We start from the raw sequence: 26,582 nt of genomic DNA, 5'->3' as shown, positions 1-26,582 counted from the left end.
TTGGGAAGGGGCAATTGTCACGGGAAACAGTTATATATTCCTTAATTATACACGCGTGCACCCGCAGTCTCCTGTTACAGTACGAATACTGATATGCCTAATGAGTGTAATGGCAGGCCTCCGGAGCTTTTTGGAAGTACCTGTGGTGACTTGAGCCCTTAAGGGCATTGAAAGACATGCATTCATTTTTTCGGACTGCCCGATTTTTCGGGCGTTATGGCGGCCCTTAGATGGCCTGAAAAGTCGGACGTTGATTGTGCAACTGACCAAGAGGATGCTTCATATGGTCCGTGGGCGAACGCGCGGAGGAAGAAGGACGACAAGAGAAAGGCCCGAAGTAATGAGGAATGAACGGGAAAGGAAGTATGCCGCCGTTTCTTTGAGGCAGTTTGACGTCAAAAAACAAAGTGTTGGTTGTCTCCGAGATGCAGGTGTCCCTCATCCAAAGCAAAGTATACCATAAACAGTGAAACGCTACACTGAGGCGTTTCTGACGTACATAGAGTGACATACACTGAGCGACAAACACTGTATCCACTGTCAGAGTGACATACACTGTATCCTGACATACATAGAGTACGCCAGGATAGTCAAGGTTGACTTTCCACCTGCTGAGAGAGAATGTCACTCGTGACAAAGTTGGGGCTCATACCAATGAGCTTGCTATCAGTTAATAGAAATGGCTCATATTCGAAAATATTTGCTTCTGTGTGCATCTCTTTTTACTCTTGTTTGAAAATGTTAGATTCAATTCGCAACGGGCTTTACCATTTCTTCGAATATATTTTATTCGCTGTGCATTTTACTAACCCCTCCCTTCTGTTTTCTATTATAACATAAACACTACTCCTTAGTATTCAAACTGGATTAAATGGTTGTTTTTTTGTTTTTTAACATGCTTACTTGAGAGTGACTGTATCGAGCGACATGGTGTCAGCGCGTCTCGACATAAAACAAAGTTCTGCGTCGCTCAGGAAAATTTGCAAAAGCACTCAGGGAAAACCTCGAAAACTCGGAGAATTCGGAAACGTCAACTTGATAGACACCCTGCCGCTCTTCACGCCAGCGTTCTGAGAGCGAGGATACGCGCTCATCGAGTGAGATGTGTTCGGGTTTGCCTGTGCGCGCGTAACAACGTGCCTGTTAATTTAATTAGTAAGCGTATGTCTACAGCCATTTATGCAGCTGATGAAATGACTAACCTTACTTCGTATATGTTATAAGGTTTTGATTAAAAGCGCTAGGACACTAGAGGGGACAGAAGAAAGAACAGAGCGCTGGTCCCTTTCTTCTGTCCCCTGTATAGTGTAACTGCGCTGTTAATCAAAGCATTTTTTACTAACAAGTAAAATACGCCCTTATTACTTTGTGTAGTTAATAATTTGCTATCGTAATGAATGATTCACCTGTTGGGCGAAACGGACTTTTCTAATTTTTTATTCTATTAATTTTTTCTTTCTTCGGCTCCGCTAGAAGCATCTGACGAAGACAGGGTGCGCAGGCTTAATTGCGGTAAAATCTCTGTACGACCAAATCAGATTTGTGCTATACTCGCGCTAAAAGCGCTCCTACCGCTGGCAGCTTTTAAGTGAAGAAAGCTGAATCTCCGCTGAAAAGTTTTCTCACGTTGAAGTCGCAGAGCACCCTAGCCACGACCCAACTTTCTTGCCAATAGGAGGATAGAAAAAGTCGCGCCTAGTTTTAAAAGCATGCATGTTGCTTTTTCCCCTAATCGACTTGCGATAAGACCTTTTGATTCTGTTGCGTCGAAAACTCGCCCATTCTTCCGCTGCCTTTGGGAAGTTGTTAATTTGGCAGTAAGTCAGAAACGGCGCATTAGGTACTGGTTGAGCAGCTCAAACTTTTTTTTCTTCTTTCTTTGTAATAAACACGCCACATGACAATTGCTGCTTGATGAACGTGTGAAATATTTATGAAAAAAAAAGCGAGGGCGCCTGCGACACCTGGGCGCCCTGAAAGTATAGCAACGTCCGCACCCTTTAGGTGCGGACGGTGTGCGTCTCGGAAGGAGGAACCAGGCCGCAGTCGCGGAATGGGTTCGGTGGCTTCAGCGGCGGTGGGCACCTGAACGCCCTGGCGAAGTCCTCGTTCCTGGACGTCACTCGGTTGACCCAGCCAGCGCGATCGGGCCGGGCCGCATCGTCGCGCAACTGCACAACATGTTAGCATGAGCAGGCCTTGGGTCTAGCCGTCTCTCTATGTGGACGCAATAGGGGCACGAGAAATGCTACTGAGTACAATTGTTTTAACCTCACGAAAATGGTGGGGCCTGTTCAATTCGCCACACATTAGCCAATCAAAGCATTCGTGGTGAATCTGACCGCATGCTATAGAACTTGTGGTATAGTCGCGGCTCCGGAGCACCGCGGCCGGCTTGTCGTGAGTCAATGATGCCAGTGGTGCTGTCTGCTATTCCGCCACCTATTAGCACCGATACTCCACAAACCTGATAGTGTGTAGTTTGCAAAAGGGTATCTAAAATAACCATGAGCGTTACACCATCTGGGGATATCTTGTCCCCAAATAATGATCGTCATTTTCCATGCTTACATTTTCTTTATAACACTGCACGCACTGCTTTCATGTCAAGAAAGCAGGGGGCGCTCAGCGTTAGATAGGCACGCAAGAGGACGGTTGTTGTTTGGGGGCGAGATTAGCCCAAAAGGGTGAGAAATATCAATACATATACTCCCGGAGTATTAATCTATAACGTTGCCAAATACTGCGATTTTGCCTCTTCTCCTAGATTTAGTGCTAACCATGCATGTTCTCCGACTCGAATGAGGGAACATGGCGATACTTGACAGCCTATAACTTCTGGAAATGACCTGCGGGTTTCGATCCTGCCCCGAGACCTTTTGCATGTAGGTTACCCTAACAAGAATTAATTCCTGCACCCTATGTCATATTGGTAATACGATGAGAAACAGCGCCACTGATTGCTACAAAATAATTCGATGGCGTCGCATATATTATATGACTGTCGGGGTCTGGTAGTCAAGCAGGCACATGTAGCACGCATATATATATATATATATATATATATATATATATATATATATATATATATATATATATATATATGGTGTGTGTGTGCGTGTGTGTGTGTGTGTGTGTGTGTGTGTGTGTGTGTGTGTGTGTGTGTGTGTGTGTGTGTGTGTGTGTGTAACTGACAGTGGTCTGCTCTGGACCACCGTCAGTTGCGCTTCGCTCCACGGAGAGGCAGGACGTGTGTCGAGTGAACGCCTGTACAATGTGTAATGTGGTGAACACGGATTAAATCATGAATCTGGGACCTCAAAGAGGTGCGACGTAATCACAACGCGTTTCTCTCGCATTTACCGTTAAATCGCCTCTGAATTTTATTTTATTGCGATATCAACTATGTGGACATCCCAGGCGCATTTTTGCCGTATGAAGTCCAAGGGCGATAACACCGTCGCCACACATTGTATGCTGTATGTGCGAGTGAAAGCACACGAGGGAAGCCGACTATAGTGGCTCCAGAAGGGCAGCGGATTGGGCGAGTTGGTGTTCCATGGTAACAATAAAATTCAAACAGCGCTAGACGACAGGACCAGAAAGAGGAGGAGACAAACACGGCGCCGTGTTTGTCTCCTCTTTCAGGTCCTGTCGTCTAGCGCTTTTTGAATTTTATTGTTACTATAGTGGCTCGATGTGGTGCGCGCGAAGAAAGAAAGCGGAGAGTAAACGCGCCGTCTTCCGTCGCGTGAAAGGCCGTGGTGGGATAGGAAAGAGGCGAAGGAGGGGGACGGCGTTGTGCTCCGGCAGCAGCTGCGCATTTCGCGACCGGGATCAAGGGTAACTGACGATCGCGCCTCAATCTCGCGCGCTATGTATGGAGGAAAGCGGGGAGGCAGCGCGGCGGGGAGAGGGAAGGGGAGGCTTCGACTCCGCCAACAACTGCGTACTTTGCACGGTAGCGCGCGCCGTATCTTGAAAGGGATCTGCAGACGGCTCGTACCTCTTTGCGCGGCGCTGTGTTCTTGGCGCTCTTGCGTTGAAGCAATAGACCGCACGAAGCGCGCTTCGCTCGCTGCTGCTGCCCCGCTTGCTCGCACCAGCGTCCAGCGTTTTTCAGCGAGTGTCCGCGCTCATCGAGTGTGATGTGTTCATGCTTGCTTGTGCGCGCTGACATCATGCTTGTTAATTCAGTTAGTAACCGAATGTTTCCAAGCCTACATATACGGCCGACAGAACTGCTAGCTTTACTTCGCATGTCTGTCTACTAATTTGCTGTCGCAATCGATGCTTCACATTTCAGGCGAAACTGCGACTATTTTTTTTTACACCGGGACGCCAGAAAGAAACAGAAAGAAAACAAAATAACGGTTTTCTGTTGAGGTTTGCCGGTTCCTCTGTAGTTTTTCATCCGTGCATTGCCTACGCTTGTGGCTCAACCGTGCTAGCTCATTTCTAAATGCACAAAGAATTACTCTCATTTTAGAAGTGGCAACACTGGTATTGCGGTTGTCAATCGGTTGTCAATGTTATTGTCAAAGGCTCGTCGTGTGGCAGGCATTATAAGACACCCATAGCGTTGTAAATTGCTGACTGTCAAACAGCTCTTCGGTGGTAAGAGATTTAGTTTAATTGCTAAAATGAAGCGCTTATAACATGGCGGTTGCTTTTGATTACACTGGTATGTAAACTGAAGTGTATGTGATGTAAATTACTATTGCTGAAAAGTGCTTCCACAAAGTGCGTTTCTTTTTTTTTTATGTAGCTAAGAGTACTTGTGGCATGACGGCGTTGTTTACGTATCAGTATTCCCGCGCAGCTGAAGAGCACCGTCGAGTTCTTGAACAAAATGAAGCTTTACTGTATTACTTAATTATTCTTATAGACAATGCGGACGGGCGTAACCGGGTTCAAAGTAGATTGAACCATCATTTTTTCGCTAAGCGGTTGATGAACCGGAAATGAACGTTTTCGCTCAGCCGGAACGAGAACCAGGAGGAAAACGTTTCGATTCGACAATTGGCTTTAACAGGATGTGTATAGACGGTTGCGAAACAACGCAGTTTGTGCCAGGGAGCCCACCTTGTGTCTCGAAGCTAGGGTCTGCGCCACGTCCGGCCCGTTGACCTCGCACTGGTTGAGCGCGTAGAAGACGTAGAAGAGCTGCTCGGGCTCCAGATGCTGCAGTGTGGGCAGCACGAGCTCGGGGGCTCCCGGCCACGCGAGGTAAGCGCGCAGAGCCAGGGTCAGCGCCCGCGACTCGAGCGCCATGTCCAGCTGGCTCGGGGCCGCGTCCCACGGAGTGCAGTTGTCGTGGACGTGCGACCCCGTCGCGTCGGTGTGCTGCCGTTGCTGCCAGCGGAACAGGTGCTGCAGCACGGTCTTGAAGGCGCGGACGCCTGCGCGAGAACGCGAGGGCACCGAATGCACTCTCTTCCTCGCGGGGGTACACCCGCGTGGTGTGTCTAAAGCGTTTGGCATTATTTGGAAACTATAACGCCGATTCCTTGTGACGGCCTGGCCGTTTTCGTGGGCCGATCCCGACGAAAGTGCAGTCCGACGCAGCTGTAAAAAAAGTGCGTGGTGGTACCGCTGGTACCGCACGGTGGCGGTAACGGGAACGTTCTGGATCAAATTCTTCTCTCGTGACCGCTAGCGTTTTGAGGCGCTGCACCTCTGGTCGAAGACGCGGACGTTTTCGTTTGAGACACTGCGCCTGTGGTCGCAGTGTGCAGAGGCGGTCGCAGACGCTGCCCGTGGTTTCCAACTAGTCCTTAAAAAAGTGGTGTTCGAAGTACCGTCGTATGGTATCGGCAGGCTCCCGCGTATACGGGCAAAGCACGGTGGTAAGGGGAAGCGCCGCCCATAACATACAGTGAAACATACAGGGTCTTCCAACTGTCATGCAGCAAGATAAAAAAATATGCAAATGCCACGTAGCTGGACAGAACCAAGGTAATGCTGTTTGCCGTTGCTTGGAGGTACTCAGATTATCTTTTGCGTTCCGCCTAACCACATAATTAGTCTTAATTATTCAACTTCTCAAATATTATATTTACATGAAAGCGTTAATGAGAAAATTGTAGAGCAACATGAAAAACTCCCGATAAAACTTTCTGTTGCTCAATACGTGCTACATATAAGTTTTTCCGAGCGCGAAAGAAGCCCGCGAATACACGCAAAATTGCCGTGCGACTGGCCGTTCGAGGCACTTTGCGTGTATTCGCGGGCTTCTTTCGCGCTCGGAAAAACTTATATGTAGCACGTATTGAGCAACAGAAAGTTTTATCGGGAGTTTTTCATGTTGCTCTACAATTTTCTTATTAACACTTTCATCTAACTATAATATTTGACAAGTTGAATAATTAAGACTAATTATGTGATTAGGCGGAACGCAAAAGATAATCTGAGTATCTCCAAGCGATGGCAAACATTACCTTGGTTCTACCCATCTGAATATACTTAAATCTTGGCGCATGAAAGTTGGAACACCTTGTATAGTGCCACAAATGGCCACCACCTAAGCATGCTAAACGCATTCTTGGATAGTAATCGGGTTGGTTCTTAAAAAAATTTTTTTTCGGCTACAAAGTGGTTGAAATTGCACGCACGCTTGTGCGATGCCTTCGTGTCAGTTTAGCAATGTGTGAAGAACGTAACTGCGCAGCCTGCCATGCGTATATATAAACGCCACTATAGCTTCGGCGACGATTGCTCTTCGGAAAGTGAGAAAATGGCTGCAGTAATTAGTTAACCAGCACCGTTTGTATGCATTTCATTGGTCGATGTCGCTGCAATTGAGATTGTACTCCAATTTGCTGGGTATCTGCTTTCATCACGATTACGCGCACTATAGGACCCGGAGCAAGACTAATATTGCACTCTCCATGATGTACCTGCATTCCGCAAACAGTTTATTGGAACTTCGCGCGGGCATATATTTTGGGGCTATTATTGCCGCCGCCGCCGCCGCCGTCGTCGTCGTTGTCGTTGTCGTTGTTAATATTATTGTAACATGTAATAACGCTTGCAATGACGGGGACAAAAGGCAAGGACGCCAGACCCGGCGTTCCTAGCGCTTCATGCCTGTTACAATGGCATATACCAAGAAGGCCTAACGTCTACCATCGACAAACGCATTTCCGGTAGTTGTAGTAATAGCAGAGTATACAGCGAGGTACACTCACCGACGCGTGCCACCTGTAGCATGGCTGTCGATGGATGCGTGCCCCACAGTAAGTCCAGGGCGGCCGGTGGCACCTGCATCGTGTTTCGCACACGTATACAGCGGCACAATTTCGCACGTTCCTCACATATGTAAAGACAACATATGTAAAGACAACATATCAGCAGGGCATAGTATGCCTTGCGGTAAAACCTTTGAATAACAATTAAAAAAAAGAGAACCCGGAGAACCGAGTGGGCTCATTTAATGAAGCCAAGAAACGTACGAAGTAATTAAGTTTGTTTTTGAATGTTGCATCTGCGATAACCTTCATTTTCTCAATGGAAGGAAAATAAAGTAAAAGCCGAATGCGAGAACTTGCCGCTTGCTTGTGGAAGCCGAACCCAGAACCTTCGTAGGACGCATGCAATGCGGCCATAGTTTCGAGTCTATTCCACGATAACGGAATGCACCGTCCTATTCTGCCCATCGTCGATATAGGGACAGTTAAGCTAGATTGGTAGATTAATCTTTTCGAGTTGCTGACAGCCTGTATCTTGCCTTGAGCAAAGGTCCGCTTGCCAAAATATGACGCAATGGGCGCCACCACTTTCACGATGTCGCGCTCTCTCCGTGCGTATCATCCGACTAATGTCTTCTTGGGGATTGGTAGCTGTGAACCGATGGTTGAACTCTGAATAACGTAAAAAAAATGAGGCAGAAAGGGCCGCATCGCCTTTCGTGGCCTTTTCCTGTATCTAAAGCACTTTACAAAATACGCCTAAGCACAACAAAGTGATGTAACATGACGGGGCTGGTGCCATGGCTTTATTGTAATATATATATATATATATATATATATATATATATATATATATATATATATATATATATATATATATATATATATATATATATATATATATATATATATATATATATATATAAAAGAAGAAAAATATGCAAATCAGAACTTTGGAAGGGGGACATATCTGTACCGCATACAAGTGTTTTAGCGTTTTGATGTTGCTCGCGTTCGTCCTACCACATCACCCTTGACTACTAGTGCCGTAGTTTTCTTCGAGGTATGTTTAATGCTGTCGTATACACGTGTTGTTTACTTTATATAGACTGAAAATTTGGCACTAACCGTAGCTAGAGGCTCGCCACTCCTTATAATGACGGACAAAGAACTCTGCTGTGGGTAGTTTCACCACATATTAGAGCCGTCTTTATGTCTCACATGCCTTCCGTCCTTGTTTACTCCATTTGTCCATATCCTAATATACTGGGGCACTTGAACGTGTTCCCTATCAGAACCGTAGATAAAACAAACATGTTCTGGTCTCGTGATGGCCCTACGCATTAATTCACGCTGCTGTATATGCTCTGTATCGCCTAATCGTGCGATTCTATAGCGAAAACTATTGGGCGCGCCAGCCAATTAGAAGAGAGAAGCAGAAAAAGGACTGTTCCACTCTTACCGCCCTCCGCGTGACGACGACTGAACGGATTCTTCACGGAAAGATTACTAGAGCACAAGGGACGAGCCCACTTCTCTTGTTCGAGTCAAAATCGCGCTACACAGTTGAAACACGGCGCGAATGAAACATGAAAGATGGCACGAAAACGAGTCGCGCAAGAACATGGAAGACAAACTGTAGCCACTCTACAGGCATCCTCTCTTCTTTGGGACACGCCGCCGGCCTTCTCTACTGGCTGGCTAACATGATTCCTGGAATTTTTGTGGCAACGGGCAAAGATGGCGATGTATATATAATGTACACAATAATGCAGAAAAGGCTTTCTCCCGAGTGGACCCCTCCGTCTCTTCCACCGCCAGCCTCCGCTCGCGCTGGAAGACCGCACTGCTCAGCTCGAACCTGACAGCGCAACTCTGGGCCGTCCAGCGAGCCGAGGAAGCCGCTTCGAGACGGGGTCTCGGAGCCGCGTCCGCGGCGGGTGCCCAGACCCACTGAAAAGACGCCGGACTCGAATCTCATTGATCTGAAAATAAAGTTTACGCTCCCCAGTGCTGAACGCGCGTCTCTCGCGATGACCAACCTGGAGCGTGCCTTCGGGCGGAAGCACGCCATCGGCACCGCCCTCTTCGTGCAGCGCGAGGCTGCATCGCGTCGAGAGCAGGCCGGGCAGCCAGCGCAGGTCTGCTGCGGTCCGCTGTGCCCCGTTCGTGGCCAGGTGCTCGCTGACCGCCTTCTCCTGCATCCAGGCGAACACGGCCTGCGACGTTTGCGAGGAGCCGACGAGCGCCGCTTTGCTCCCTTCGTAGAACCTGCGCCGCGCGGTTGGAGGAAAACGTTGGCGTCATGTCTGAACGGGCGATGTGAAGCTTTGCGCAACCTGCTCGCCCTGCGTGAACGGACGCGAGCCGGCACACCAGGCCAAGAATGGCCGCAACGATGCTGGCCCAATGGATGCAGTATAGACTCGCCGCATATGCATTATCCAGGCAACGGCTCCTGTAGTCATTAGATTACATTTAGTTTTTATAGTTAGTAGTATTTAGTATTTAGTAGTGTAATTACTGTTCCGTTGCCGTTATGTAGCAGCCGTACAGCTTGTCGCCGATTGCGCATTCGCGATGTGTATCCTCTGCATGCTCTGTCGGTAACGGTAAAACGTGTGGTAACGCTATGCTGTAAAATTGCGTAAGCAAGTTTTAGAAACAGCGGGCACTATGTTATTGAACGCCTATACAACGGCTCTGAATAAGTAAAAAGGGAAAGGAAGTGACCGACAGAGTTTGGATTCGGCGCTTGCGCAGTGCTTACAAATGTGAAAATTGAGAATATTAAGTTCCTTCTACCAAAAAGCGAAAAAAAGAAAAAAAAGTATGTTCTCTTGTTGCCCGTCTCTCCACGTTTGAATGTGTTAAAAAACAAGATTCTAGCACTCAGTCGAAGAGAAGGCATCGCTTACAGGCGTGATCAAGCTAGGAGAGGCAGAACGTAAACGGATTAGCGGATGCAAACAAACAAACAAACAAACAAACAAACAAACAAACAAACAAACAAACAAACGCTTTACACAGACTGGTTGAAAATTGAGCTTGCTGGCACATTTTAAAGTTTATTTGGTGGAGCGCTAAACGACAGGACAAGGCAAGACAACCCAAGGGCGCTGACTGACAACCAGTTTTTATTGTGAGAGCAAATATATGGACACTCCAGGCGCATTTCCGCCGTCGCCGTGACGTTCCATATAAAGTTCAAGCGCGATAACATCGTGACCGCGCGCTGTATGCTGTATGTGCGCGTGAAAGCGTGAGAGGGTGATTCGAATATGGTGGTTTGATCACGCGCACGCAAGGGAGGAAGGCAGGGAGGAAGCGTACTGTCTTCCATCACATGCAAGGCGCTGGAGGTTCTCTCCGGCGGCGCTGCATATGACGCGGCTGAGCACCGCCGCGTACAGTCGCGTGGCCCTATCTTGAAAGCGATATGCGATGGGGACAGAGTCTAGGCGCGCCGACGGCTGATAGCTTCGTGTACGCTGTGTTCTCGCCACTTAGTTCACGTTGAAGTGAGAGGCAGCACAACGTCATTCGCTCGCTGCTGCTGCCGTGCTTCCTCACCATAGCGTTTTGACAGCGAGTGAGATGTTTTCATGTTTGCCTGTGCGCACGGCAGACCGTGCTTGTTAATTTAGTAAGCGATTGTTTACAAGCATATATTGCCTATAAAGCTACTTACTATGCTAGGATACTTACTATCCTATGATTATTAGACAGGCTGGAGACAAGGCAGTGAGGGAATATGGCATAGGCACTAGGAATATCAGGGGGGAGTTATTAGTAGAGTTTGCGGAACAGAATAATATGAGGATAATGAATACCTTCTTCCGCAAGCGGGATAGCCGAAAGTGGACGTGGAGGGGCCCGAACGGCGAGACTAGAAATGAAATAGACTTCATACTCTGCGCTAACCCTGGCATCATGCAAGATGTGGACGTGCTCGGCAAGGTGCGCTGCAGTGACCACAGGATGGTAAGAACTCGAATTAGCCTAGACCTGAGAAGGGAACGGAAGAAACTGGTACATAAGAAGCCGATCAATGAGTTAGCGGTAAGAGGGAAAATACAGGAATTCCAGATCAAGCTTCAGAACAGGTATTCGACTTTAGCTCAGGAAGAGGACCTTAGTGTTGAAGCAATGAACGACAATCTTGTGGACATCATTAAGGAGTGTGCAATGGAAGTCGGTGGTAACTCCGTTAGGCAGGATACCAGTAAACTATCGCAGGAGACGAAAGATCTAATCAAGAAACGCCAATGTGTGAAAGCCTCTAACCCTACAGCTAGAATAGAACTGGCAGAACTTTCGAAGTTAATCAACAAGCGTAAGACAGCTGACATAAGGAAGTATAATATGGATATAATTGAACATGCTCTCAGGAACGGAGGAAGCCTAAAAACAGTGAAGAAGGAACTAGGAATTGGCAAGAATCAGATGTATGCGTTAAGAGACAAAGCCGGCAATATCATTACTAATATGGATGAGATAGTACAAGTGGCTGAGGAGTTCTATAGAGATTTATACAGTACCAGTGCCACCCACGACAATAATGAAAGAGAAAATAGTCTAGAGGAATTCGAAATCCCACAGGTAACGCCGGAAGAAGTAAAGAAAGCCTTGGGAGATATGCAAAAGGGGAAGGCAGCTGGGGAGGATCAGGTAACAGCAGACTTACTGAAGGATGGTGGGCAGATTGTTCTAGAGAAACTGGCCACCCTGTATACGCAATGCCTCATAACGTCGAGCGTACCGGAATCTTGGAAAAACGCTAACATAATCCTAATCCATAAGAAAGGGGACGCCAAAGACTTGAAAAATTATAGACCGATCAGCTTACTGTCCGTTGCCTACAAACTATTTACTAAGGTAATCGCAAATAGAATCAGGAACACCGTAGACTTCTGTCAAGCAAAGGACCAGGCAGGATTCCGTAAAGGCTACTCAACAATAGATCATATTCACACTATCAATCAGGTGATAGAGAAATGTGCGGAATACAACCAACTCTTATATATAGCTTTCATTGATTACGAGAAAGCATTTGATTCTGTCGAAACCTCAGCAGTCATGGAGGCATTACGGAATCAGGGTGTAGACGAGCCATATGTAAAAATACTGAAAAATATCTATAGCGGTTCCACAGCCACCGTAGTCCTCCATAAAGAAAGCAACAAAATCCCAATAAAGAAAGGCGTCAGGCAGGGAGATACGATCTCTCCAATGCTATTCACAGCGTGTTTACAGGAGGTATTCAGAGACCTGGATTGGGAAGAAATGGGGATAAAAGTTAATGGAGAATACCTTAGTAACTTGCGATTCGCTGATGATATTGCCTTGCTTAGTAACTCAGGGGACCAACTGCAATGCATGCTCACTGACCTGGAGAGGCAAAGCAGAAGAGTGGGTCTAAAAATTAATCTGCAGAAAACTGAAGTAATGTTCAACAGTCTCGGAAGAGAACAGCAGTTTACAATAGGCAGCGAGGCACTGGAAGTCGTAAGGGAATACATCTACTTAGGGCAGGCAGTGACTGCGGATCCGGATCATGAGACAGAAATAATCAGAAGAATAAGAATGGGCTGGGGTGCGTTTGGCAGGCATTCTCAGATCATGAACAGCAGGTTGCCATTATCCCTCAAAAGAAAAGTGTATAATAGCTGTGTCTTACCAGTACTCACCTACGGGGCAGAAACCTGGAGGCTTACGAAAAGGGTTCTACTCAAATTGAGGACGACGCAACGAGCTATGGAAAGAAGAATGATAGGTGTAACGTTAAGGGATAAGAAAAGAGCAGATTTGGTGAGGGAACAAACGCGAGTTAGTGACATCTTAGTTGAAATCAAGAAAAAGAAATGGGCATGGGCAGGACATGTAATGAGGAGGGAAGATAACCGATGGTCATTAAGGGTTACGGACTGGATTCCAAGGGAAGGGAAGCGTAGCAGGGGACGGCAGAAAGTTAGGTGGGCGGACGAGATTAAGAAATTTGCAGGGACGGCATGGCCACAATTAGTACATGACCGGGGTTGTTGGAGAAATATGGGAGAGGCCTTTGCCCTGCAGTGGGCGTAACCGGGCTGATTATTATTATTATTATTATTATTATTATTATTATTATTAGACAGCTGTACGAAGTAAACTTACTTCGTATAGCTGTTGCTACCGCAATCGATGCTTCGCCTTTCTGGCGAAACCGCGATTTTATATTTAAAGGAACATTTGTACTAAAAGAAGACGCGCAAATAGTGAAAATCCGTTCATTGCAACACCAAATAGTCTTACGAACAGATGTGACGAAGAGACGCAGGCACAAAAATGACTATCGACGCATATCAATGGCTTTTATTATTGCGTAACGTCATTGAACCCACACTTCACAAACATATAAGCCCTGCGAATGAACTACACAGTGCCGCCGCGCGGCGGACTCCGTATCGCAAGAAGGCGTGGATGGCCCTCAAGTAACACTGAAGAAACACAAAGATGGGGAAGCGCGGCAACTTGATGTAGTGACGAGCAAACACACATAGCACGCACAGGCAGATAAATTTTACAGATCTCACATACTTCCTTTGAGGTGCATTGACTGATTGCATCTTTAGGGATAGGCCCAGAAGATCAGAATGCATAACGTCCCACTCAGCGTCGTGAGTTTTTATGTAGTTAAATAACTGAACGATGCCCGGCGCAGCACGGAATCGTCCAGAAATCTCATTTTCATCTTGTGACACGATCTCATGTATTCTGTCGGTTTTATAGGCTTTATCATTTTCGATCGCCTGCGTTCAAAACAGCGTTACTCAGAAAGCGCACATGTGCAAACACATTGAGGCGTGCGTTAAAGGTTGGGGAGGGTGGATATCTGCTTATAGACGTTCGACTACCCCACGCGGCTATGTCATTCCTTCTCACTCATGAAATGGACGAGAAAGAAAGGCGGGTTCGGAGAAAGAGGTACGCCTCGAGAAGAGTCGCGAATACATACCTCGTGAAGTATGCCTCGCGTAAAGTGGCATTTCTCAGCCAACTTGGAGCGGGCCCCACCCACGGCATGGAGTAGGCACGCTCGGCCAGTTTGTCCGCAAGCGCCGCGTCGTCCACGTCCAGCGCCCCGGCACGCATCTCGTTGGACAGCTGGCGCCGCAGGAAGCCCAGCAGGGAATCGGTGTCCATGCCGGTCACCAGCGGAGACAAGGCGGTCAGCGCGTAGAGCGCCAACTCCGGTTCGTACTTCGCTGCGAGGTATATGCAGAAGGCGGCGTATATATATCGCTCGCGATGTGTGCTCTCTTCACCTTGCACTGTCGGCGCACACATCAATAAACAGTAGCTGTTTACCGAATAACCGATCCATTAATCGTGCGGGATTATTTACCTGCGTTTGATAGATAGATAGATAGATAGATAGATAGATAGATAGATAGACAGACAGACAGACAGACAGACAGACAGACAGACGGACGGACGGACGGACGGACGGACGGACGGACGGACGGACGGACGGACGGACGGACGGACGGACGGACGGACGGACGGACGGACGGACGGACGGACAGACGGACAGACAGACAGACAGACAGACAGACAGACAGACAGACAGACAGACAGACAGACAGACAGACAGACAGACAGACAGACAGACAGACAGACAGACAGACAGACAGACAGACAGACAGACAGACAGACAGACAGACAGACAGACAGACAGACAGACAGACAGACAGACAGACAGACAGACAGACAGACAGACAGACAGACAGACAGACAGACAGACAGACAGACAGACAGACAGACAGACAGACAGACAGACAGACAGACAGACAGACAGACAGACAGACAGACAGACAGACAGACAGACAGACAGACAGACAGACAGACAGACAGACAGACAGACAGACAGACAGACAGACAGACAGACAGACAGACAGACAGACAGACAGACAGACAGACAGACAGACAGACAGACAGACAGACAGACAGACAGACAGACAGACAGACAGACAGACAGACAGACAGACAGACAGACAGACAGACAGACAGACAGACAGACAGACAGACAGACAGACAGACAGACAGACAGACAGACAGACAGACAGACAGACAGACAGACAGACAGACAGACAGACAGACAGACAGACAGACAGACAGACAGACAGACAGACAGACAGACAGACAGACAGACAGACAGACAGACAGACAGACAGACAGACAGACAGACAGACAGACAGACAGACAGACAGACAGACAGACAGACAGACAGACAGACAGACAGACAGACAGACAGACAGACAGACAGACAGACAGACAGACAGACAGACAGACAGACAGACAGACAGACAGACAGACAGACAGACAGACAGACAGACAGACAGACAGATAGATAGATAGATAGATAGATAGATAGATAGATAGATAGATAGATAGATAGATAGATAGATAGATAGATAGATAGTCCAAAGGACGGGAACTTAATTGCGACACCTCTGCGGTTCTGGCTTTCCTAATGCCAATCCTCTATCGGTGCACACCCAAAGTTTCGGGATCAACCCTTGAAGCTACAGGTAGTCAAAAGATTTGAACACAACACTCTGCGGAGCCTATAGATGTCCATATATAGTATGCTGGACGCATTTTTTAAATCAGAATTTTTAGGCATCGCATGTGGCAGATAACGTAACTGTAGCCTTGAGCTTGATTACGCGAAGCGGTGGACGTTACTTGCGCAAAGAATCGAAGTGGAGAATACACTAATTTGAAAATTAACTCATTAACGCTTTTGTGAATTAATTCACGGCACATATTGCAATGTACGGATGGTAGCCGGTCAGTTTGCAAGGTATATCCGCTCGAAACGACTTCTAAATAACACGGGTTTCGAGATATGAGCCGTGAAATGTGCGGTGAAAATGCGCCATTGTTCGTTATTTCTTTTTTAACAAATCGTGCTTTTATGCACTGAATAACGAAAGTAACTGGAAATCTCATTTATTTCGTCGCAAGCATGGGGAATGAACATCCCGAAGCTGGTGCCACCCTAAATATTCGTTTCAAGTATCGCCTTGCGTACTCGCCGACTACAATTCGTAAATTGCAGTACGTGCCGTAAAAGAACTAATTACAGAATGACTGGTACAATTTTGTTATTAGTCAATTATGCATTTCTATTTCTAGTTCGATGTACAACAGTAAGTATTCCACCTCTATGACTTATATCTGCCACAGGCGATTTTTAAAGACTCTTAATGATCTTATTTAAGAAAATGGTATATGTATAACTATGGTATTGGCGCTTACACCGCTCTTTCATGCAGATAACAACATAGCTCTTGTGGAGGGTACCGTATAGGACTGTCATGTCGCATTGATTTCAACTCGACCACGGTCGAAGTTTAGTGTACGGCCGCGGGGATTTATCTGATGTCCTGCCTTGTACAGCTAGCTACAGAACGACTAACTGAGCGAGTCTCTTACTGCAGCAAGGGACATGCCGCTAGGCGACTTGTTTTCACTCATCAAGAGATCAGGGAAAGATAAGATTTCTCGATCGGAAATCAGGAAATTGGCGGTGCGCCTTTACATATATTTTAGAAACCTCAAAGAAGAAAAAAAAAAAGAAGCTTTAATTGCTTGCTTATGCAGTAGAATATCATTAAAAGGAACCTCAAAAGACCGGACCAATATGTTTCAATTTACAGGAGCTTTGTATACTGAGAGAGACGTGGAGCATTGTATCACTGCATATGTCATGCGCCCTGTTAACTCTGTTATAGACATGTTAAGAATAAAGAAGTGAATGTATAGCAGTTTTTGTTCAGTGGTTCGAGCGCGTTAGGCGATTTCTGGCTTGACTAGGAGGCACCGGCGATGCATAAAGCAAGAACAAAGCTCTTTCTGCTCGACTCGGTGGCTTATCTATCTGATGTCCTGCCCAGAACAGCTAAAGAACGACTAACTGCACTTACATTCTTACTGCACCAAGGGACATGGCGCTAGACGACCTCTTTTCATTCATCAAGCACGTTTTCACTCCACAACCGCGAGGTCGTGCTTGTGGAGTCCAAACTACTGAACGGCTCATGTATGATGTATTTTGTACCCGAAATTTCAGTCTTTCTTATTTCGGCCGTATATATGGGGCGAGTGGCGATGCCACCAAGATTTGCGGACTGCACATGTCATGCATTAAATATCTATCAAATTTTTGTTTCTTACGTCTTAGCCACTGGTTTGTGAGCATGGTTTTCTGGGTAGAAGAGAGATGTCGAAAAATAAATACAAGATTTTGGATTCAAAAAAGGAAAAAAAAAAGAGCTTCATTATTTGTTCCGTTTACTGGAAGTTTCGAAAGTGTTGGTTCCGATTAACGAATTCTTTTTTTCAAGCCCTATCAATGTAGAAGCCGTTGTTTCTTTTAACCGGTAATTCCGTTTAACGAGATAATACTGTATATGCGCTTTATGTTACAGAACGACAGAAGTGCATATAGCTAATCATTAAAAAGAACGAGCGCACCCACCAATCATGCGGATGCAATGTTCGGTGGCGGTGCGGGCGGGCGCCGTGTCATCGACGTCGATGAGCCGGCAGAGCAGCTGCTTCTCTGGGCCGGCTGGCAGCAGGCGGGACGCCAGCAGGGCCGTGCGCAGTGCCAGATAGTTGAGCAGCTCCTGCTCGTTCACTTGCTGCGTCACGTGACGTTTCCGTCATCGCGTTAGGAGTGATGAAATATTTGACGCCCTTCGCGAAGAGTTCCCTTTTCTTATCTAGCTACTTTCCAGGAGCTTTCGCGAAACCTGAACAGTGCAGCTGTCTCCGCGCGAAGTCCATACCACGCAGATAAGAAACTGCCACATTCGTCTCAGAATAACGCACCCAGTAAGACTTACTATATTTGAAGCAAGAAAGAAGCGGCTGCTCCTATACGTGTGTACAGTGTTTAGGGTGTAGTACGTTTCTCAAGGACTCACCTTGAGCACGCCCGGCAAGGCGTCGACATAGCTGGGCGCCCGAACCACGACTTCGTCGGGAGTCTCTCGACCCTCGAACGCCTCCTCGATGATGGTGCGGAGGTTCCAGGAGGACCACGCACTGTGCGGTTCCCCCGCGACTCTTGGTCGTGAAGTGTCGTTCTTCGTTTCTGCATCGCGGAGGGGAAAAACGGGGGGGGGGGGGGGGGGGCGTATGCTAAATAGTAGGCCTTTGTGCACAGGCAGTTGACCCGTTTAGGCAAGTCGTGGAGGAACTCTCGGTCATTGTCGCTTATTCACTCGCGGATGCTCATTTCTGCGAACTGCGCATTTTCTTTACTGTATATACTTAAAAGAAGCTACAGAACGGTTATTTGTTGCGTTCCTAGAGTGTTACGAGGATTTTCCGAAACTATATAAGGTTAATTCGAGCATTTAGGACATTGTCTGGAGATGACTTCAATGCGTCATTATATATCTCTAAAGGAATATCTCACGGATGTCAGTGAACCAACCTGAGGACCTCCGTAGAATATCGTTTCGAGAATATATAGCAACGCATGGTAAATTCATAACATGCATGAGCTTCCATGTGTTGCCCAGTCAGCTAATGTAAAGAAAAAAGCAATTCTGAAGTCGTTCGAAGCTAACATTCAAGTGAGGGGTGAAATTTGAAGGAAAGGGAATTGTCATTCTGTTAGCGCCGTCGAGTTCAACGTAAACCGATCGATAAGTCTTGCGGACAACGTTCTGTGGCAGTAAAAGGAAGATTGCAGAGCGGGAGACTGTGCACATGGGTTATTGCACCAACTAATCCGTTTGTCCATGAAGGCGTTCTTTTCCCTTCGTCCACAAGTTGGGCAGAGCTTTTGTTTCAGCTTCTAGGAGCAAATACTGCATCAGCTCGGCTTGCTTTGCGACGCTCTCGAATTCGCGAAAACAAGGAAGAGCAAAGAGAGAAGCATTGCAATTACGCCGAGTGGTACATATGATGTCTTACCTTAAGTGCTTTAATAAATACGATCCTTGTTTTCTGTTTCTCAGCTTAGAAACGAATGAGACGTACAGGGGGGTTATTTTCAGGAACGCTTTCACCTGTGCGCTTGGCCGTACACAGCTTTCTCCTCATTGCCACAGGTAGTTACCCGCGAGTATAGCTCACAGGGGAAAAGAAAGACGATGTCTTCTTGAAACTCGCCCATCGATTTTTCGTGCTTCACCTGGAAGGCGCAGCGTGGTATTCCAGGGTGCCGGGTCGTCGCCCCTGCGCGCCCTGTCCAGGAGCTCCTCTAGCCTGTTGACGAATTCGGGCACCGGCCGCTTTCCTCCCGCCGACAGGAATACCGCAGCGGCAGCCTGCGCCACTTCGCGGGGACCAACCGTCAGCGCGTCCAGGAGCAGCCGAGGCTCGGCCAGGAAAGCGCGACCGTCGGCGCCCACACCCATGCGCAGAAGCGCCGGCTCGTTCGTGAAGTAGTACGCGTTGCCCACCGCCTGCGCAAGTTGGAACGACAAACGAAACCGTCGTTTGCTCGCAGTCGGTGGCTCCTCAGCTACGACGTACTGTAGTGTGGTAGTGCATTAGGTACAGAGTGCTTTGAGGTAGGGAAATTCCCTGAATGTGTTGGATGTGCTGAACGAGGAATCGCCATTGCTTGGGGCGAAGGTTTTCTGGTGGAGGAGAACTGCGAAAACATTCTTGCGACAATATTTCGGTCATTATCTGGGCCCGTGAAGAGTTAGCCACACCGAACTCCACTGACGACGCTTTGACACGGCAACGACACGCCAACACCCATCTACTGTTCGTCTATACTTTACGCGGTTACATGTCCTACATGAGCAAGCGATCTGGCATTGGTCGTAGGAAATTCTGCCATTCTCGGACAGTAATTGCTATGAAGGTCATCGGCCGTGCAGTGAAAACAGCAACAAGAAGAAAAGAAGAAATGAGAGAAATAAAAAGGGAAGCACAGGAGGAAGAGCCATCAGGCCGAGGTGGGAGAACGTGTATGGAAGGGCGCAAATGGAATCATGAAGTCTTTAATTATGATTTATTTATTTATTTATTTATTTATTTATTTATTTATTTATTTATTTTCGCTTTCAACGGCTGTAACTTGTCTTGCCACTTATATTTGTTCTTTACACCTTCGTACCTCAGTGTCAGCCAGTTAATAATAGGTCCATCATACACTAACGAATAAATCAATCAACACTTAATTGCAACTGACGAACATGTGAGCAATATCTAGATGATGAATGGTTAATAGTCGCGACATTCGTCGAGAGGGACGGCTCGTTCATGAATCAAAATATTCCACGCGTGCTGTTCCAGCCAGACGCCAACCTGTACTCCTGAAGCGTCAATTTTGGCGTAACCGCAACAATGCTGACGCTGCAAACTATGCTGGATGCAAACTACGCAAGCTGTACGCCAATGAAGATGACTGTACCCAAATCAGCTACCGCCCAGAACAAACCGCAGTTCTGCATGCTGCTATTCTGTAGTCTCAGTGCACAGCTAGCTTCTGCAGCATGAGATTCAATGCGGCCTTGCCCTCTTACTTCAAAGATCGTATAAGACATCACGCGCTCCTACTTTAGAAAACCTGAACTATACTCTCACTATTAGTTGGCATGCTCTTGAAGCACACTTATGCCACACATCAAGCGCCTTTACAGAATCGTTGTTCTCGCAATTAATCGCTATCTCAATAACTCAGTTACACGATAAGCCGTTCCTAAATTATTTGGTGTGCCCATTATACTGCCGTTCGAACGTTACATGTTAGAAGTAGTAAAGGCAAGGCGCAGAAGACCAAGAAGAAGGACTCAGGAAGAAGAACACAAACGACCTTCCTGAGTCCTGGTCTTCTGCGCCTTGCCTTTACTACTTCAAGCATGAACCAACTAGCCCAAGCAAGAGTTTTACTTGTTACATGTTACCAAGTCAGTTTGCAGGAGTGTGTGTGCACCTTGGAAATGTCCTTGACGGGGGCCGTGTCCCGCGCGTTGTGCGGCCAAGGCAAGAGGCCAGCGCTCTCGAGCAGCTTAGAGCGAAGCTCGGCCGCGTCCCCGAGGTCCGGCCTGAGGCACTTGCGGTAGAGACTCTGCACCGCCACGGGCAACCAGCGGCCGTCCGCCCTGCCGGACAGAATCTTGTGCAGGTCTTCGGTCAGCGCCGCCTGGTGCAGGTGGTCCATCGTGCGCCGGTCACGGTTCGCCTCCCACGCCTCCGCCTTCCTAATACGAGAAAAAATATTGGTAATTCAGTAAGCCGACCTTCTTGTTTACTGAGCGGCGCCGAAGGGCTGAACCCGCAAAGAGACCTCGCAATATCGCGGTGCCTCCCACAGTCATATCCAAGTAGACTTTACAGTCGTTAAGACCTTTGACGGTGTAGGTGGCTGTTGAGCACGGACTTTGACGTGCTTTCAATGCGTCGCATGTGAGGCGGTAGCAACCTCGAAACACGGTTTAGTGAGAAGTCCGCGCCGTGTTGACTTTAGACACTGTCTACGTTGACAGTCAAATAATATATGCGGCTATATGTAGTTGATATTCCATTTGAGATTAAAGAGAAGAACAGGAGTTTGGCAGGGCATGCAATGTATAAAAAGAGGCAATCAGTCGCCTATCGGAGTAACCAAATGAGCCAAGAGAAGAAAGAAGAGTGAAGTGGACAGGATTTACTGACGAGACTGGGGAATTTTTCAACTGCACGTATGTGGATTGACGCGCCGTAGGGGTTACTGGACATCGCTAGCAGGCGCCTTCATTCTGCAGGATAGTTTAACAGGCTGTTGCTGGCGATATTGAAAGAGGACACCCACTCTACCTGCCAAACACCGTTGCGGAAGCCCACGTACCGGCTGACGCGGTGGTCCCTGATCCAGTTGTTGCAGACGTGACCGAACAGGTCATCGCAGGGGTTGGCCAAAGGGTCGAGAGAGACGCTCGAGGCGGCAGCGACGCACGCGTGGCTACGGCACGTGGTGCGGGCTGACTGGCGACGATACGACGAGCCTGGAGGCGTGACCACGCCGAAGAACCTCCGGGACGCGATGGAGGTCTCGTTGCGACGCGCGCGCTCCCAGTCCCCGAGCAGGCTGGGCATGCAGAGCGCGAACAGGGGCAGGAAGATGACGAGCATGCGGAACAGGCTGAGCCAGCTCGCCAGGCGCTCGACCTCGTCTTCCTCCACGGCGCCTTCCTCGGCCTCGGCGACGCCTCCGTCGGCGCCAGCGGGAGGTCCACCGGCGGCGTCGTCTCCATCGACGGCAGCTCGGGCGGCGTCGGGCTGCGAGTGTTTGATTACGAGAGGGCGTGAAAGCGGCGGTGCTGTCCGGCTGCGCCTGTACATTGGTTGTGTCTTTTGAGGAACCACGCAAAAAGTCAACTACGAAGACGACAGTCATAGGACTATAGTAATAGCATCGCGGGCAGTGGAAATCAATGCCTGGCGTGACGTTCTTGAGAGGCAAAGTTTGCAGTTCTCATCGTATTGGAAGCGGTGGGACGAGACTTGCGGAGCTACGACAGCACGCGTAACTTTGGCAAATTTTACATAAAATGTCACCGGTGGCACCGTTATAGGCATATAGTCTGGATGCGAAAAGAAAGGGGGGGGGGGACAATCGGCGTGCACTGGCGCTGGTGTGAGCCGATATGTACCTTTCCACAACTAGCACATGTGCTCGCACTTTTGCGCAAGCAGCTGCTCACATATGCAACCTGCAGAAACCTCTCGTCAGATTTCTGAACGATTTCCCGATCACGGAAGTAGTCAATGTGTGATTTCGTGGTGTATCTACATATCTACATGGCATATTTAATGGCATATCTACATAGCTCTTTCACCAAATGAGCTTATGGTATGGTTTATAGCGGGCCTTTAAGCGACGACATTGCGGCTCGCTATGTGACTGTGGTCGTGCTCTCGTCCCTTTATTTTTTGGCACTGCGCACCGGTTACAACACCTGCGAGCTGCTCGTATTATAATGGCAGGTTGCTCCGAGGTGACGTAAGGAAAATATGCTGTCCGCATTAAAAGTTATGACGCCTATCTCTCAAGCGCAAACATGACATGAATGGTACATGCCGGTTGTCGAAACAGCCGAAACGCGGACGGTGCAGTAGCAACAGTATAAAGCTATATAGGTGGCGCGGAAATCTGTCATCCTCCAACTAAACAAGTGCTAGCACATGAAATAATTGTTTGGTGACGTTATCCGACACATAGTGTTTCGAGGCCGAGAGGCCTTGAGACTACTTTTTCTTCTCCCAGTGCAAAAGTGAAATTACGTTCTTGCGCCTACCGCACCTGCACCGCACCTGCACCGCACCTGCACCGCACCTGCACCGCACTCTTGATTGCCTTTGTGGCATTTGTAACAGCGCAAGGGGCAAGCACGAGACGAGTGCACATATACAGCGCTGTGTATCTGCACTCGTCTCGTCCTAGTCCTTTGCGCTGTTACAAAAGAATGTCGCACCAACTTGCCCAAGCATAAACAGTGTCTGCCTTTGCGGAACTTACCCCGTGCGCTTCACGTACCAGTGAGCTCTGGTTCCTGGGGAGTAGGGGCTGCATGGCTCCGTACCGGTAATTCAGCGGGCGCAGCGATCCTCAACTCGTTCTGTTCGGCTGTTCCGCGTGGGGTGAAGAACCGCTGTGGGCGAGGCTTATGCGCAGCGAGAACCTGCGGCTGCCACGAGACGCGTGTGCGCGAGCCCCGCCAGGCTTTCTTCTTCTTCCCCCCGCTTCGGCGTGGCACGTACTCACGCTGCCTTGGTTTTAAACGTTCAGCTAGCACTTCTCACAGCGGCGTTCCGTTAAGGAGGAGGAGGAATGAACGTTTATTGTAAGAAACAGCGAGAAAGTGTCTTTTCGTCGCCCTAGGTGGGCGGTTCTCTTAGTGACCGCGCCGCTTCAGCAGTCCCTCAGCCCCGCGGGGAACACTTGCTTACGTTTAATGACATCACCACGCACTACTATCTGTCAAGACGGGTCTTCCCCCTCCCGCACCCCGCCTTATGTAGGGCGCGGGCGGTTACCCTTCGACTTTTACAAGCCCGTGCGTACCCTAACCTCGCGGTTTTTCATGCCATATACCCCGAAAGATATCCCATTGCGGACTGCCCTGCCTGTGGACTAAGGGCAACATTGCTCCATGTGTTGTGGGAGTGTGAAGCCATCGGCTCCTCTTTCAGCGAGGATAGGTGGGCTGCGCTCTTGGGCAGCCCCGAACTCAACGAGCAAACCCTGGCCGTCCAGAGTGCCCGCGATCGGGCCGTCAAGCTCGGCTTGGCGGTCCCTATGTGGGACTAGCCGGGTGGCGCGGGGTCTCCCCTGCGTCTTCTCTGGACCAAAATAAAGTTACTTCACTCATCCCTGTATAAATAATAATAATAATAATAATAATAATAATAATAATAATAATAATAATAATAATAATAATAATAATAATAATAATAATAATAATAATAATAATAAATAGTAGTAGTAGTAGTAGTAGTAGTAGTAGTAGTAGTAGTAGTAGTAGTAGTAGTAGTAGTAGTAGTGTTCTTGCTGTTGTTGAAGGACAAAGACAACGAATACACCTTTTGACTGTGGAGTGATTTATTCTTTTATGAAGTATACTCGGTTTCATACATGGCAGTCAACGCTGTGGAAGCTATGCGCAAGAAGTTCTGTCAAGAAAATCTCTCCGCGTGTTCTGTCCATGCTTCGCTGCGCCCCAACAGCGTTCGCTCGCGCGAGCACGCATGTGGGGCTCCTCGCGACAGGTTGACTGTAGTGACGCGACAGTAGTGACGAGTGCAAGTACTGGCGCATAGTAAACCGGAATTCCACAATATTTACAACTTCACTGTGAACTACATAATCATGAAAAGTATATGAAACTCGGCATAGTGTTAGAGTCGCCTTAGCGGCTAATTGTCAGATAATTTTTTTGTTTCGGGATAGTTTCGATAAAACAGGAGTTACAGCCGTTTCCTGTAGCCATACTCCCTCCGTAGGCCGCCATATATTGACAGCAGATGGGAATTCTGTAACGTTTACAACTTCGCTGTTAACTAATTAAGACAAGTGAATGAAACTCCGCGTAATGATAGAGTCGTATTAGCGGCCAGTTTCAGCATAATTTTTTCCAAGGTGCCTACATTAGATTAAGAGCGACTGAGTATTCGCAAGAAACTGACTGGAAACGAAAATTTTTTCGTGTCGACGCGACGCGTAGACGGACGGACATCGAGCACCGCCAGAGGGTAACTATATGTAGCTTTGCTGTAAAAAGAAGAAAACAGTTGTTGAACATTTGATATAGGTGCCTCAACGTAGTTGTTTCAGTTTGCTATCCTGATTTATTCTTGATTAAAACTAACTCGAATTCAGACGGCCAGTGGTATGCAGATTGTTGAGCGCTACTGCGAATGTTCGGTTCAGCACGATATATACTGAGTGAAACACTGCGAATCTTCCCGCGTGCGTAATACTGCTCTTGTTATTCAAGGAACTCCAAAAAAATCTGCAAGGTATCACATATTGTTGTCTAGGATGCAGCTTTCGTGCGTCCGGAAGATACCACGCCTGTTGGTGGTCATTAATGCTTGACCAATCTTGAGCAGTGGGACTAATTCGGTGGCCGTTCAACGCCGCCCGGTCGCAGGACGGGGCCCCGCAGGAGGAAGGCGAGGCGCATCAGTTCGTGCCTTGGCGGAATCTTGCGCGCCGCGTCCGTCTACGGGTCCAGTTATGTAGCTGGAGTGTTACCTCTATACGCTGGCTGAAGTGAATCACGCACCGTCTTGCCTGCGTCTTAAGCTCACCCTCGCCACTTCTCGCTACCACCAGCATTGCATCAGAGAGAGAGAGAGAGAAAGAGAGACGTAGACATTTATTTTGTGTGACGCTTGGCCTGCGCTATCGTTGTCAGTACAGCCGATGATCAGATCATGAAGACGGCTGTGGTGAGGAGCGTAGCGGGGTCCCTTCAACGTAGAGGATGCGAAGGACCAATGTGCAACTGCATTACAGCGCAAGTGACTGTGATGATGCAGTTGTCCGCTGCCGTGGCCGTCGCGAGTTCTTACTCACCGACGGCAGGTTTAAGGCGGCTGAAATTAATGCGACACTGAATTCTTGTAAGGCGTTGTTGAATAATGGCGGCAGGCAGTGATCTGCGAGAAATGAATGGCTGTCGCCTGTCAGGCTTCATTCACAGAATGCGGCAATGCACCAGATAATTTTTAAAGCGTACTTGGAAGAAGCATCACGCCCAGTATTTGTCATAACAGTCTATGAGAAAGGTTTAGTACACTGTTTAGTAAGACTTGTCAACTATATAGCACTGCATTGAAAAAAGAATTGTCGATAATTCAATGCCGCTTACGATGCAAATAAAA

At 48.0% G+C, this 26,582-nt stretch overlaps 2 protein-coding genes across 15 annotated transcripts in view; one reads left to right on the top strand and one right to left on the bottom strand.

Moving 5' to 3' along the window:
- The window catches only part of LOC135917748 (uncharacterized), a 162,631-nt gene that overhangs the window by 3,031 nt on the left and 133,018 nt on the right, over nucleotides 1-26,582 (top strand). The window lies entirely within an intron of this gene.
- On the bottom strand, nucleotides 1,822-23,927 carry LOC135917772 (uncharacterized). 3 transcript variants are annotated; one of them, XM_065451364.1, is made up of 11 exons: nucleotides 23,713-23,927; nucleotides 22,042-22,472; nucleotides 21,148-21,415; nucleotides 19,390-19,663; nucleotides 18,170-18,339; nucleotides 17,715-17,884; nucleotides 14,188-14,437; nucleotides 9,233-9,461; nucleotides 7,191-7,263; nucleotides 5,086-5,402; nucleotides 1,822-2,171 (listed from the first exon to the last, which is right to left on the bottom strand). In XM_065451364.1, the coding sequence occupies exons 1-11, from the start codon at nucleotides 23,764-23,766 to the stop codon at nucleotides 1,837-1,839; spliced, it is 2,571 nt and encodes an 856-aa protein (XP_065307436.1). In that variant the 5' UTR covers nucleotides 23,767-23,927; the 3' UTR covers nucleotides 1,822-1,836. The 3 variants fall into 3 exon arrangements, with proteins under 3 accessions (XP_065307436.1, XP_065307437.1, XP_065307438.1); XM_065451365.1 differs by having other exon boundaries at nucleotides 23,731-23,927; XM_065451366.1 differs by having other exon boundaries at nucleotides 1,909-2,171; nucleotides 17,719-17,884.

Source organism: Dermacentor albipictus, chromosome 4 (assembly GCF_038994185.2).
Source record: "Dermacentor albipictus isolate Rhodes 1998 colony chromosome 4, USDA_Dalb.pri_finalv2, whole genome shotgun sequence".
Classification (NCBI taxonomy): Eukaryota; Metazoa; Arthropoda; class Arachnida; order Ixodida; family Ixodidae; genus Dermacentor; species Dermacentor albipictus.
The sequence above is the reverse complement of the archived record's forward strand: the minus strand, read 5'-3'. Positions and strand labels throughout refer to the sequence as shown.